This window comes from Atractosteus spatula, chromosome 5 (assembly GCF_055471065.1).
Source record: "Atractosteus spatula isolate fAtrSpa1 chromosome 5, fAtrSpa1.hap1, whole genome shotgun sequence".
NCBI classification, from domain to species: Eukaryota; Metazoa; Chordata; class Actinopteri; order Semionotiformes; family Lepisosteidae; genus Atractosteus; species Atractosteus spatula.
The window spans coordinates 16,615,215-16,629,576 of record NC_142710.1 but is presented as its reverse complement, the minus strand read 5'-3'; the positions used below and the strand labels follow the sequence as shown (position 1 = coordinate 16,629,576).

The 14,362-nt window shown below is 37.2% G+C and overlaps 1 protein-coding gene across 10 annotated transcripts in view; it reads left to right on the top strand.

Moving 5' to 3' along the window:
- The window catches only part of kcnma1a (potassium large conductance calcium-activated channel, subfamily M, alpha member 1a), a 210,045-nt gene that overhangs the window by 91,258 nt on the left and 104,425 nt on the right, over positions 1-14,362 (top strand). For 9 of the 10 annotated variants that reach the window (XM_088916330.1, XM_088916328.1, XM_088916324.1 and 6 more), the window contains exon 3: positions 917-978. In XM_088916330.1, coding sequence (XP_088772456.1) covers positions 917-978 — 62 coding nt within the window. Of the gene's footprint in view, positions 1-916; positions 979-13,039; positions 13,181-14,362 lie in introns of those variants that run through there. The other variant, XM_088916332.1, reaches the window with a different exon arrangement.

The window sequence follows — 14,362 nt, the reverse complement described above, 5'->3', positions numbered from 1 at the left end:
CACATGGCAGACAGGAATGTAAAGATTCCCTCTAAAATCTCATACATGAGTCAGCATATGGCTGAGTCCACATTTTTATATTTCAGATTTTAAATTGTATTGATTAAAAAGGCTTTATCATTTTTTTTCTTTCTTTTTGAAAAGTTCAACATTTCTTCTGCAAAATGCTGTGATTTCATTGGATGTGTGTTATTCATTGCTCAGACACAGGGCTAGCATTGTCTGTTGCCACAAGGGAAGAGTTATTAGAACCAGTGTTCAGGTTGCTCAGCTTTACAATGCCCTGTTGGGTATTTTAGATAAATGACATTAAAAAAAAACATTTTTGTGTATTTTCTATTGTCTTAAACTTTGCTTGTCCATTAGTTAGAGCATCATGTCCTATATTCTGTAACAGAAAGTTATGAATAATTTAATCTTTAAAAATGTCAGACCCTGGAAGTGTATTGAGTTACCCAAACCTAATTTATATTACAACTTTGAGGGCTATAGCCTTACATTAAGCATGATACACCTACACTATAATACTGTAATCCATTGTCGTTCATAATGCTGCAAAGACTACCACTGCCCCTCTTGTTCTGACCAGAAATATGTCTGGTCAGGATAATGTCTATTCATTTGCTAAAGTTAAAATGCAATTGGAATTCCATTCAACAAGCGGTGTTCACAGTATTTGCAGGCTTCACTTCTGACACAAACAAAGCACTTGAGAAGGACTATTTGACAGCCCTTTAATCTTCATGATGTGCATTGATTAAAACTGTAAGAAATGGTATTGTTTCGGCATGTTGCAAGATTCCTGGAAATCAGAATGTTCTGTGTAAGCTGGGAACTGCAGTAGCCAGTGTAAAGTACTGTACGCTTGTGCCTGGTGTTCACTGTACTGAGCTTCTCTTTCCTTTTGTCTTCACAGGTTGTGTTAGTTTTTGCACTCAGCATTGGAGCACTTGTAATATACTTCATAGATTCTTCTGAGTAAGTATTAACTTTTTGAACTTTTTTACGTTCAGAATTGCTTGTCCACAGAACATTGTATGGTGCTTATTTGGCATTGGAAGCCAAGATTTCAATTTTATAGGTGAATCAGTTTTGTTATGACTTTGTGACTGTTTACATTGTAATCAGAAACACACTGATAAAGATTATCATTTCATGTATTTATGTACATCTTTTATATTTGATGTGTCATCTAATATTTATTAGTTGATATCTTTTATTTATTTGTTAAATCATCTACACAATTGACTGTGTCCTTGATGGGAAAGAATGGGTTTCATTGAGAGCGTGCTTATCTGATAGTCCTTCAAGGTTTGTCCCAGAGACCGATGGCTGGTGTCTATGACCAAGTAAAGATATCAAAATTGTACCTAAAGAAGACCGCTTATTTTAGTTTCTCAGGAATCATGTATTTTCAGAAAAACTGCAATATATTTTTCACTTGGTTGCTATTGTGAATTGAAAATATGAGTTGTGTTTTAATATTTGAAACTCTTAACTCTAGACACTGTATCTTCGGGTTAGTCACGGAGGTGACATATTTCTACATGCAGAGGGTTTCCTCTTAGTAAAAATACATAAATTGATGTATGTGGGGCCTGTTCTTATCAGGATGACCTACGTCATTATTTTTCAATGGAGCCAAGCGACATACAGCAGTTTCCATGGCAACCTCAGGCAGATCGGATTTATCCACCCAGCTGACAGGTGGTCAGTTTACCCTGAACAGTCAGAGTTACTGTGTCATCCAAGAAATGCTGCCTGTTCTGAGTTGCTGTGTGTCTACAGACATCTGTATTGGACATTAATCTGACTGGGTGCTCAATGTGTACGAGGCCCAAGGGAGATTGTTAGCATTTTTAATGTAATTTGTTTTTTTTAATCTTAATTCAGAATTGGCACTGTACTAAACACCTTGATTCTTGATTGCAAATATATTTTAAATGTATGTACAAATGCACGATACTAATATACAGAGTTTATCATCACTAAGTAATATAAAAAGATCATTCTAATATGTCATGAGAAGTGATGTCTGTATCGCAGTTGTAATGGAGCGCAAAGTTTATTGAAAAATCAGAAAATGAGGAGTATTTTTTAACCCAGAATATGTGTTAATGCATGGAGATACAGCACAGTGGTGTTGACAGCATGCCATCTTGACTTGGATCATGGCAGGCCTCAGAAGCTAAGCAAGCCTTGCCCTGGTCAGTACTAGAATGGAGACCTCTAAGGCAAACCAGGCTGCCGCTGTTTGTGGTTTAGGTGGAGCAGTAGGTGGCGCTCTTCCCCCTGGACCAGAATCCCAAACCAGTGCCCCAGTATGGTGAAGTGCTGTTGTAGGCGCAATCCTTTGGACTGAGTGTTAATCTGACGATTTGGTTATGAAAGATCCAGTATCACCGTTCATAATAGTAGGATTGTTAAACCTGATGTCCTGGCTATGTTCCACTACGGGCTTGTATGGTCTGGCCTCCTAGATGTTCCCCCTTAATTCCGCTCAGTTTCGTACTCCTCCTCCTGCTGCCCAGCTGTGCAGTGGGGCTCCCGGTGCAGAACGGCTGCTGTGTGGCCCAGGTGGGGCTGGACTGAGTGGTGCCTGAGATGCATCCCTTCCTATACGTACAGCTGTCTGACATCTTTGGAGATAAAAAAACGCTACTGGGATACCATGAGCTATTATTTATTTGCATTATTGAGTATTTATTGCTTGTGAAGCTAATTGGATGGTATGTGTGAGTTATAATAAGAAAGTTATAAGAAATAAGGAAGTCTTATATGCTATATATAAGACTTGCAAAGCATCCACAACATTGCCAATGTGCACAAATGCATCAGTAAAAAATTTAAATATTTCCATAATATAGCCACTTACTGTAGTAAAATTTTAAAATTCAGACTGAACTTTGAATGTACTTTATTTATATCACCCAATCTTGCTGGATTTTTAAAAAAACAATTTTATGTTTAAACTACTAATGTTTGTGAAACGTTAGCCTGAACACTTTAGGCAGTTCTCCTTATTATTAATAACAATAATAATAACATTTAAAAAATACTTTTATTTCTAATGCTGGTTCTTTTCCCATTCATTCCCGTTGAAATGTACATTTTTAGTACATCAAGGTAAGATATGCATGAACCTTTTTTTTCTTTTAAATTAGGAGAAGAACTGAAGCCAGAATCTGAAAGTAGCATTCCGGTAGATCTTGCTTACTGTAGAGTAGAGCTTGCAATGTCATTCCCTTCCTCCTATATTTTATTTGCACCTGTGGGTATTGCTTTATATCAGATACCTGTAGGTTTTTTTGTTAATAGTACACTAGATGATTGCTGACTTGAGAATGCTTTTCATAGACGTCATTATCAGTTATGCATGATTACTATAGATATGGCTGCCATGTTTTGGATTGTTTCTACAAGTGCCACAATTTATAAAATAATAAGATAATAAGGCAATAATAAAATAAAAAGTCTATTTTCTTTCCAAAATTATAAAAATGGTATATGAAGATGTCTTAAAGTAAATAGCAAACTACATCAAGTAAACAATGTTGTATTCATTACTAGTGAATAGCTTCTCAGACTAAATTAAGAACCTATAAAATATACAGTAGGTTTACACTTTTACAATTTCTTGATGAACTAATGCTGACTTTCTTTTTTACAGAGGGGCTATGTGGATAGGTTTATTAGTTTAATTATTTTTAGTGCTTTATTTATTTTTTCTATTGCCACTATGAATAGTTTGGATAAGCACAGGCAGTAGGTGTCAAAATTAACTGTGTCTGTGTATTTTTAAAATGACACCACATGCCAGTGAGCAATACAGTACATTTAAGTAATGGGGTCTTTACTCTAAAAAAAAAGTAATTTCTTCATGGTCAATGCTCTTAAAGATTGCTAAAGTATATGAATCATTGGCTGTTAACAGATAAATAGCAGTTACATTTCTGAATCAAATGATCTTTTTTGAAAATAAATATGCAATTTTTTAATTAGATTGCATTTGAGAAAGGTAGGTATAGTGTATTTTTTTGCACTGAAAATCCTGGGAAAGGGGATACAAAATCAGAGTATTTTATATACTATAATTTAGATTGTTAGATTAGTCATACAGTTCCAACAAAACCTATTTGGAGCAGACCACAAAGAAACGATGTGTTAGAGCAAGGCATTAGACAAGGATGTTACTCCATGTCTTTTTTTCAGTTTTCCACAATGTGCTTCCTTGCAGAGATTTTAATCAGGCCGCAATGCTGGGTTAATTGACATGCATGGCGAATAACGTTATCAGAGACAAGAGCAGCAAAGCGCTCAGAACATGAATAAGATGTACAGCTGCACACAAGTATTGTCCCTTAGTGTCTGAAACGAGGTTATCCACTAACTTCGCATGTGTAATGAGATGTTGTTAAACTCTGCTTATTTGTCAATGATACCTCTTCATATTTGGTAGGTAGTTGTAATAATGTCCACAGTCTAAGGATCCTGGGTTCGAGTCCTGCTGGGGGTCAGCATTCTCTCCTTGTGTTAGTATGGGTTTTGTCTGGGTTGTCCAGGTTCATTCCACAGCACAAAAACATGATTTACTGGCTCATGAGCCTGGAATGTGTGTACCATGCGATCCTACCTGGGACCCTGTGCCTACAGCATTAGACTCTGACTCTTTAAAAAAAAAAAGTTAAATGTCAGCAAAAACTGCAAAGAAAAATATTCACTTTAAAAACAGAAATAACTAACTTTAAACTCAACACAATAAAACATCATTGGAAGGAAGTGAATACCTTTGCAAGACACTGTAAATGGAAAAACAAATCCATAGCTGCAGTCATGTGTACTAGTTAGTCTCCTATTTCTAGTATGAGCAATAAAGAAACAATCAGATGAAAAATTTCTAATGAACAAAAGGAGTATTTTAACAGCCTAAGTCTTGCAATTTTGCAAAGCAAATGTTTCTTTTTATGGTCAAGAAGCATTATGTGCATCTTAGAGTTCTAATCTCTCAGATCTAAAACTTGGATACAGGACTTGCAGACATTAAAGATCATTTAAAAAAAAGTCCAAACATTTTCCAAGTTGACTGTTTAAAAATGCATAAGTAAAGATAATTCCATGCTGAAAAATAGAAAGGAGAAACATACTGTACAGTAACATTTTGGCTCCTGAGTGTTTCTTATCTCTCCTTTCAGCGTGGGGTTAAGCTCTACGTGCTCCTTTGCAGCCAACACCGATGCAGCTCTCTGTAATAATAGTCTTCTTATAGCAGTGCAGCTGAAAATCACAGAGTACTTACTTAATTTGGCTCTTATTAAACAAATATGTGTATTGGGCAACTTTAGAGATATTATTTCCAGTCAGAGTGTGCACAGAAAATACTTAAGTGGAAAATATTTGACCCATCTTGTGTTTATTAATAAATATCTCAATGACGTTTTGTAATTCAAGTTCAGGAGAAGGTCAAACCCTAGTCTTGCCCATGTCTGAAAACTAAAACAATCACTTGTGAATTCCGTTTCGTATCTCTTCCTCCCCGCCATCTTCACCCCGGTAGCAGCTCTCTGACTCATCCCTCAGACAGCTGTCAGACAGGTTGTCAGTCTCCTCAGCCAGGCGAGGAGTCAGCTTATGGCTTCTCTGACTGTACACTTGACTTTTGCTGTGTGTATCCTGGTCATGTCTTTCCTACTGTTGCTTTGGGTGGTGGCACCATTAAAGTCTGATGTAGAAGTATATAAATGTCACTTACATTTAGAGGGATTGTAATAGGTGCCTAAATAAGTGGGTTTGAGTCCCAAATTTAAAATAAAAACAACATTCAAGCCAAACTAATTTTGTCACTTGTCCACAAGGTATAAATGGTACATTACCTTTTGTGTATAACTATTACAATTATTTGACTATACTATAGACTAGACTATAAATGCACAAATGAAGAGATGAAATCTCACGAAGAAGTGATACAGCAAAGTGCAATCACAGCAAGTTGATTTATTTTTGCCTTTCAGTGAAGCGTTTTTTCTAATAATTAAGGGTTCTTGTCCTTGAGGTGTTGACACGTCATAGGCATTGTTAGCAGAGACCTGTCTGTGGACTGACCTTGCCCATAGGTCTGAAGTAAGGAGCCATCAGAGAACTGATCCATAAATTATCAGAGGGAGAAGAAACAATGTGCGTGCACAGAGCATGAGTCACGTCTCCATTTCTGCTCCATAGAAGACAATCTCAAATGCCAGGGAAGTCAGATTGACTTTTATAGATACTGTATATGAATGGATATACTGTATCTATAAAAGGAAATAATCCTTTAAATCCTTCAAATACCTTTAATGTATTAAAAGCAAAGACATAGCATTGGTATAATGTGGATTATAGTCTATGGTGTGTGACTGGGGCAGAATTTATGTTTAATCAGACACTGGGCATCCTTTAAACTATTTTTAAGGTTTTGAAAAGCTATCTGAAAATGTAAATATCATGAGGTGATTATGTTAACTTTGTTAAGTATTCCCAGAGCTAAGCAATCTGTACAAATTTACAACAACTACTGAACTGCAGCATCTAAATTGTTTGGATTGTGGTAGCCAATTCATCTGAGGTTCAAACCTAGTTGTCTTAAACAAAGCCAGGATAACAGCTTCAACAATATGGCTGGTTTGCCTTTTTAGACTCTTCTCTGCTGGTACCAAATGCAGAGCTGTAATAGTGATCCAATTAAAGTGAGTGATCCTTAAAAAGATTCCAATTTCTTTGTTGTACAATTCTGTACAATGTACGACAAATTCTAGAACATTGAATATAGAATATTTTCACTTTGTCCCAAATTAAAATCCAGGACTGATTGAGTTTATATTTTCAAGAATACAACCTGTTCTACTTTTAAGTATATTTTTAATTCAGGATTTTTCCAATTGAAAGATGATTTGAAGTTTGAGATTTTGTGTTTGCCTTTGTTATTTTGTTATTTATTTCATGTAAAACTTAATGAGTCATTTGTTTTGAAGAACATACGGTTAACCAGTTATTTTCATTTACTAACTCAGAAGCAATACCCAATTACAGCATAACCACTAAAAATTAGCATGATCTTTAAAAAAGATTAGCACCTTGTAATTCCCCTGAATTTTAGGCTCTTCAGTCTTAATTTCTGTGCTGCTCTTTTTCTCATAATGATTTAGAGCTGTGTGTAAGTTCTTTCAGCTTAGTTTACAAACATGAATAAACATTTTTTCCCTTCTAAAATGATACATGGAGGCAACCCTGATTATTTACACTGATAATTTTTCAGTCCAGTGCCTGTTTTGGAATTAAGAAACAAAGTAACTCCAAGCATCCTGAACTTAAATAAATAAACCTCCCCTTCCGCAATGGGCCCCAAAACAGCGTGACCCCAGTGTGAACCAGAGCGCTTCACACAGGCGTCTTACAAATGTCCCTCAAAGAAGAGTAATAATCTAAAAATTACACACTCTGGCACCTTTATCTGTCATTTCAAATGACTGAAGACTCATGGCTTTTTAAAAATAAAAATAAAAAAATAAAAATCGACAAATCTTTCTCCAGGAAGACTGGTGCTGTGCCTTTCGGTGCATTTAAATGATCTGCCTGCAAATCTATCTGTGCAGATGAAATTGTTTAATCTCCAACATACAAGAGTCAGGCCTTTTGAGGAACAGGAAACAACACAGTTCCTGTCTCAGTGCAATCACCCTCACTCATTAAGCAGGAGGAAACAAACTGCCATTTAACTGAGTCACGGAGGCCTGTGATAACTACATCTTGTGCAGTTGAGGCAGATTTCCCCATTCAGTTTATTAGTATACATGTCTCTCTTCATTTTGAAGCAATTGCCAGTTCAAGTGACAAGCCACAAAGCCAACATACTGTATAGGAAATGCCACTGCCGATGCAGAATTTCAGTTCAAGCAGCAGAGACTCTCAGAGCGGTGGTTAATTTATTAGGGCATGTCCAATGCTTTGTGACTGGCATTTACAAGGTGTCAGCAGTCATAAAAGACCGGAAAGCACAGTGGTCTCATTTCCTTCTGAGCGGGCACAGTTAGGGTGTTTTGTAACCTTTGTGTTACATGAGTTCCTACAGATTGTTGTTAAAAGTGGTGTTTTGTAGAATCAAATCCTTCACCCGCAAGAAAAAGTTTTTGTTTTAAAATAAAGGAGGTTTTACTTGGAGATTCTTTATTCTATGGACACGTGGAATATGTTTTATATTGCGCATCCTGTTTGCTAATACTGTAAAAGCTCTGTACTTTTACTGTAGGACCATCAAAAAGCTTAAAGCAAAAAGCATTTATTACATGTAATTTAGATATTATTTTTCACGTGAAGATTAGTCTGGCTTGTTTCATCTTTTTCTTCAGGTGATTCTATCCTAATCCAATTGGAGAAGCTCAGTCACATCACAGAACTGATGCATTACTTACTTTCTTTTCCAATGTCATGCCAGAAAACCACAATGTCTTTGAGTCTTTGAGAAATGGGAAGACATGCCGACATTTCTAAGTTTTATTACACTAACAGTCAGGAGATGTTTTGACGTGACATGGACACAAACTCAGTCAGTATTAGACGGACTTAGTAGTCTTCCAGTTCAATACTGGCAGTCACTAATGAGGACTGACAGCTTCCTGCAGGACTGCTGTGCATCTTAGCAGGAGAGAGTCCTCTAGTGATCTTCCTGACCCCTCGGGTACTCTCTGAAGATGCTTGGTAAAGGTCTTGCCCAGAGACACCTCACAGCGTCAACCCCACTGTGGAGTTCATTATCTACGTGTGTGAAGATCAGGAATAGAGCTAAAGGCAGTTATCAATGCCATGCTCATTAAACCAGAGTAAATTATTTTCTTTCTAAGATCCTTCTGTTTTGGGGGGGTGGGGGTGTTATCAGTACAGTATATCATGCAGGACACTTGGGCCAGCTCACGTCCAGTTAGAGAGGGCTGGGTCCGACTTAATGATCCAAACATAAAATATCCCAAAATAGTATTTATTATTATTCTTTTAAACAATTATAGCAACATAGCTGGTTGCAAGACATCGTCTTCTTATCTATAGTATTAGCTTAATTCTGAGATAAAAACTAGACTATACCTTATAGACTTTTATCTACTTTATAATATGGATTTGTGTTTTTAAACTGAATTTTGTGTATTGTCGCCTGTAATATGAAACAAGGGAAGGATGCCTTGCATTTCACTTATCAGACATTGCAATCCAGTACTTCAGTTTTTATTATTTTTTCCCCAGCTAAAATAAGATTTTAAGGACCATGTACTGTGCAGTTTAAGTTAAAAATGGGGCACTTAACCTTACCATTCAGGCTGATCATGAGCTTTAATTTCTGCTTCACTTGTAATTGGTTCTCTCAGCCTTGTATTCTGTTTTCCTTTCCAACCCAGTAGACTAAATAAAGATACCCCTGGTGCTCCATTGTGCTGGTACTTTGATACTAAACAGGAAGGATTATTTAAACTAAGGACACACAGCTTTAGGCACCTCCAGTTAATATTTATAAGATCAGTATTGTTCATTCAGGCACAAAAACTTTGGATTTCAAAACTACATGGCAAAGGAAACAAAAGGAAAAGCCTCATTCTCAAACAGGGTGTTTGTGATGTACCTCTTTTATTTGTGAAAACTGACATTAGAGGGCATTTCTTTAGATTTTACAGTGTATTTTGGACATATAAAGTCTGTCTATATAAAGGCCAATTTAAGAAATATGGCCATAAAGTGGAGTACTCAACTCCAGTCCTGGAGGCCCAGAAGGTTTCTGGTTTTCATTTCACCTGGGAGCTTTTTTACCTAATTGAACTCAACGAGTAGAAGAACTTCCTTGATTTTTAAGAAGCTGGAGATTTAAAGAGTGCCAGGCCTTGAGGACAGGAGCTGAGTCCCTGGCTTCAATAAATCACAGGTTTGTGATCTTGGGACACTAGAAAGGGATAATCTCCATTTAATGGGGCCGAAGGCCAGATTAAACTTCCTAATGGCCCCATACTTACCTGTAGGTACATGTCAGTCAGACGAACCTGCTTCTGACTGGCCACAGGGTGGCGGCGAGTCACTCCAAATACCTCTTCACATTTCTTCCCTCCATCTAATTCCTTAGGACCTACTACTGAAACTACTCTGCTGATGAAATATTTTATACTGCCTTTGTACATATTCTCTGTCCTTTTTTTATCTCTCTCCCCATTGTACTGCAGGCCAAAAATAATTAAATTCACAAAATGTATGATCATTGCCTGACCAGTTAAGGGCTGAATTACTGTAAGTACCTGGAGAACAACTGGCCTAGCCTAATGTGTGTCTCTGAAGAAGGCTTGCTTTGAACACCTACTAATTCTCTACTTTTCTAAGGGCCACAGTCAACCTGCATTTTTGTTACCAGTGAGATTCTTGATAGCAGTGATGCATTACTTCTTGAGCTGAGTCTGCATTTGCCGATGGTCGTAACATGATCTGTATGGAAAGCTCAGTTTCAGTGGTTAATAAATAACAGTCGTGGTTCATGACTAATTTATGCCCAGGAGGTGAAGGAAGTGCTGAGCTGTTAAGGTGGCCAAGCCTGGGAGTGACGGCTCTATAAAGGCTGGCCTTGGCACAGCATGAAACTGCATAACGAGCCTGAAGGTTCACGAAAGAGATGCAGCTGAGCGTCCCAGGCTGGAGCTCCAGCTAGGTGGTGATAGAAACAGAGCCCTTCACGTCCTGTGACGCAAGGTTACCGCTGCTGGAGCTCCTCTGGTGAAGGCTTGTATCAAGAGCAAGGAACTGAACCTCTGTATTGCTATTTCTCTATTCTTTTACATTTGATTTGGACAGAAACAGCATTAGTAAAGGTATATATGTAGTACTCATATATCTATCTCTGTTGAAGAGTAAATAATTCCATTAGATATCTTTGACAAGCACCTTGCTGTATGTCACTGCTTAATACTCTGCTTTGAATAGAGCTACAGTCCTATGTGTTTCTGCACCAGAATAGCTTTCCTGTGCCTCATTAGTCACACTGGAAAACTAGAGTCAGTTCTGTGTTAATTATTCATGGAGGGATGTGACTTGATTGTGCTCATTTCCCTGGCTGTTTGGTTTAGTCACATAACCGCAAAGGCAATGCAAAGGATAATCACATACTTTTACATACTGAAAGCCAACCCGAGCCTTAGCCCTTAGTTCAGAGAACAGTTTCTCAAAAGCAGCCAGGGGAACCAAGCTCAGCTTTAACAAGTGAACTCTTGAAAAACAAAATGTAAAGTTAAAGTAGTTTGCAGGAATATTGTATTTAACTCCACATGAAACCAGAGTTGTAGCAGCTGATAATTATGAGGAATAATGAAATGAAAATGAAACAAGCATTGTACAGGTCATGAGCATCAACATTTCTCTTCATAATGGGAAACATTTTCATTTTTTTATTTTTCTTAAGTGATTTAGATCTCATACTTGTGTTACATTCCTAATTTTAATAGTGTGCAGCCCTTAATTCTGGGACTGATAAAGTTTCCGTTTGGTACTGTTTCATTTTATTATATTGTCATAACTTCTTTGATATATGCCATTTACTGTACACAATACTGTGGTTTTCATTTCAGTTTGCTTAATTTTAAAAACTTGCTTAAAATGTGTAGATGTATATAATGGGCAGGCCTCAATTCTAGTTTTAAGAACATGGCTCATTTGTTGTGGTAACATAACCTCTCATGATAATGCACTCCAACCAGAAAGCAATGAATTAAGTATTACAAACAATGAAGAATTTGAACCTTTGGATGGAGTTCTTTAATGTGCCTATGTGAGGGGAAGTGAATCTGTACAGCATTGATTTAAAAAGAAAACCCAGCCTCCTTCTTTTTTATTCTTCACGGGTTTTTTTCCTAAGGAAATTTGGTCATGAGAGTCTACTTTGGGATTGCTTAGATGAATGGCCAAGTGCAGATTGCAAATACAGTACAATCATCATTTCCTGTGCATCTCAGAATGGCCTGCTGCATTAAAAGGAAAATGAATGGCCTGGAATTACAGCCTCGGAGAAATGCATCAAGTGTGCTTAGGAAAAAAAAAAATGTAAAGGATATTTATAGTAGACCCAAAGTGCTTTTATTTGTCTCGTGCTCTTGCAGGTGCTAAATCATTCTTATTATAGTAGTAGTGTTGTGGCCCAAATCTATCATTGATGTATTAACCAGGCCCTGTTTCATATCATCTCTTACCCAGGGGACATACTGCAGGCTCATTGATGTAGGTTTTACCGCATGGCAGCCAAGCCATATACAGTACACACTGCATGATGGTGCTTCCCCATAGCTCCTTCAGCTCAGTGCTGGGGTTTGCCTTGCTGTTGCCCCCAACACGTCTAACACCCTGTCTTGGACATTGAATGATGCTGCATGCAATACGTCTGATGGAGACCTTTTCTATGTATTTCTTCTGTTCTACATCCTCTTGCACCTTAACGAGAAGATCGTGCTCAAGCAGAGCATCAGAATTATGTTTGACAGTCCTTGCCAAATATAATGCAGATTCCACCTCTGACTGAGCATTTCTGATCTTTTTGAGCATAAGCAACCGGCAGGGACTAAAATGCCTGCATTTGGCAGTCTGTGCAAATGCAGCTGTTTTGTATGGATTTGTGGTATTCCACTGTGTGACACCAACCATTACACTACAGATAATGTATGTCTGTGATTTGTGCCATATTTCATCCTTTTTCTTCTTTGATTTTGATTTTCTTCTCATTCTGCTTAAATCAACTGTCTTCGTGATTTAAGCGGGAGACCAAATGATATGTTCCGCTTCTTTACTGTCAATATTTTCCATGAATATTATTTTTTTTAATGTTATTAAAAAGCAGGGTGAAGCAAACCTGTGCTTGCTGTTGCCCCATTGACTTTTTAATAATATCTTAAACACTGTCCTGCAATAAATGCAAATATAGTTAAAAAGTTGGTTTTGTGTGCTTTTGCTCAAGGGCTAAGTGAGGTGTGTGGGAGTGGTCAGTTGATTCACCGGGGGTCATCAGTTTTTTGGCATAGGTTAGCCCCTTCAGGAGAAAGGATCTTTATTACAGATAGTCTTGACGTGGCCATGCTTTGTAGGCAGACATCTACCTATCACATGACCGGAACTCAGTCCAACTGGATCAGGATCCCCAGGCAAGGTAACTGTGACCTAAAACTGACATGCTCTATATAACACTTTGGAAAATAAATTACCCCAGGTACCAGAGGGAATTTGATTGCATCTTTTGGGCAACATGCAGCACTATTTCATCAGAGCTTGAAGGAGGTATTCTCGTTGCCCATGTAATAAGATCTGTGGGTCAGGCTATTTTTTTTGGCAGGACATTGTGTGTGCAACATTCCTGTGTGATCCTGGAGTATGATGTGACACAGACAACAGGGATCAGGCAGTTGTTCTTTCATTCTGTTCTGAATAACGGTCTCTTTCATTTTTATTTAAAGAGCGATGCTTTAGATGTTTCTTTTTTCTACATTAATAAGGGATACTATCAATGTTGTCTTTTAGTGTACTTTCTATATGGTTTTTAAAATTAAAGTACAGTTTTAATGGATAATACATATACTCTGCATTAGAAATGGGAAATGGGAACTAAGAATGAACAATGTACAGTAGTTACAATAAAAATGTCATTATTAACATGAGTACATCTCTATGTCTGTGTGTTTTTCAGTCTGTGTAGATATCCGTCTGTCTCTCACTCTGTCTATCTGCTCATCTTTCTGTGTATCTGTCTACCTGGCTACTTCTCATGTAAGAATGCTGCCTTTAAATATGGATGCTATTCAAATTTATATCTAGATGAGCATGAAATTTGATGAATATGCTCTACTAGTCATACAGCAGTCGAGATGCATTCAAAATCAATCTTTTCAAAAAAAGAAATGTGGGCTTAATGATGGAGTCAGGGGTGATGCTCGTCTCGAATGTTGTTGCACTGTTGGATGTGAAAGTGACAGTCTGTTATAACTGTATGATACTTTTGTTTAAATTTGTTTAAATGATCAGATGAGATTTGACCATTGATCTTTAACAATGAATCTTGTTTTTATTCCAGGGTTTAAATGGAGGACGATTATACTGTAAATAAATGCACACTTTTATTTCTGCCATGAAAATGTTATCCATGAGACTTATGTCATGGTTTCACAGACAGAGATCAAACATATTAAAATATGTTTTTGGTGCATAAAGTATTCCTTATAGTAGGGAGGAACTCAACTGTTAAATAGTGTTTGCATAAATTATTTTTTTAGTCAAGATCATTGATACTGTCAGAGATCTGACAGTGCAAATTAACCTTACTCTATAAGCTAAGTGG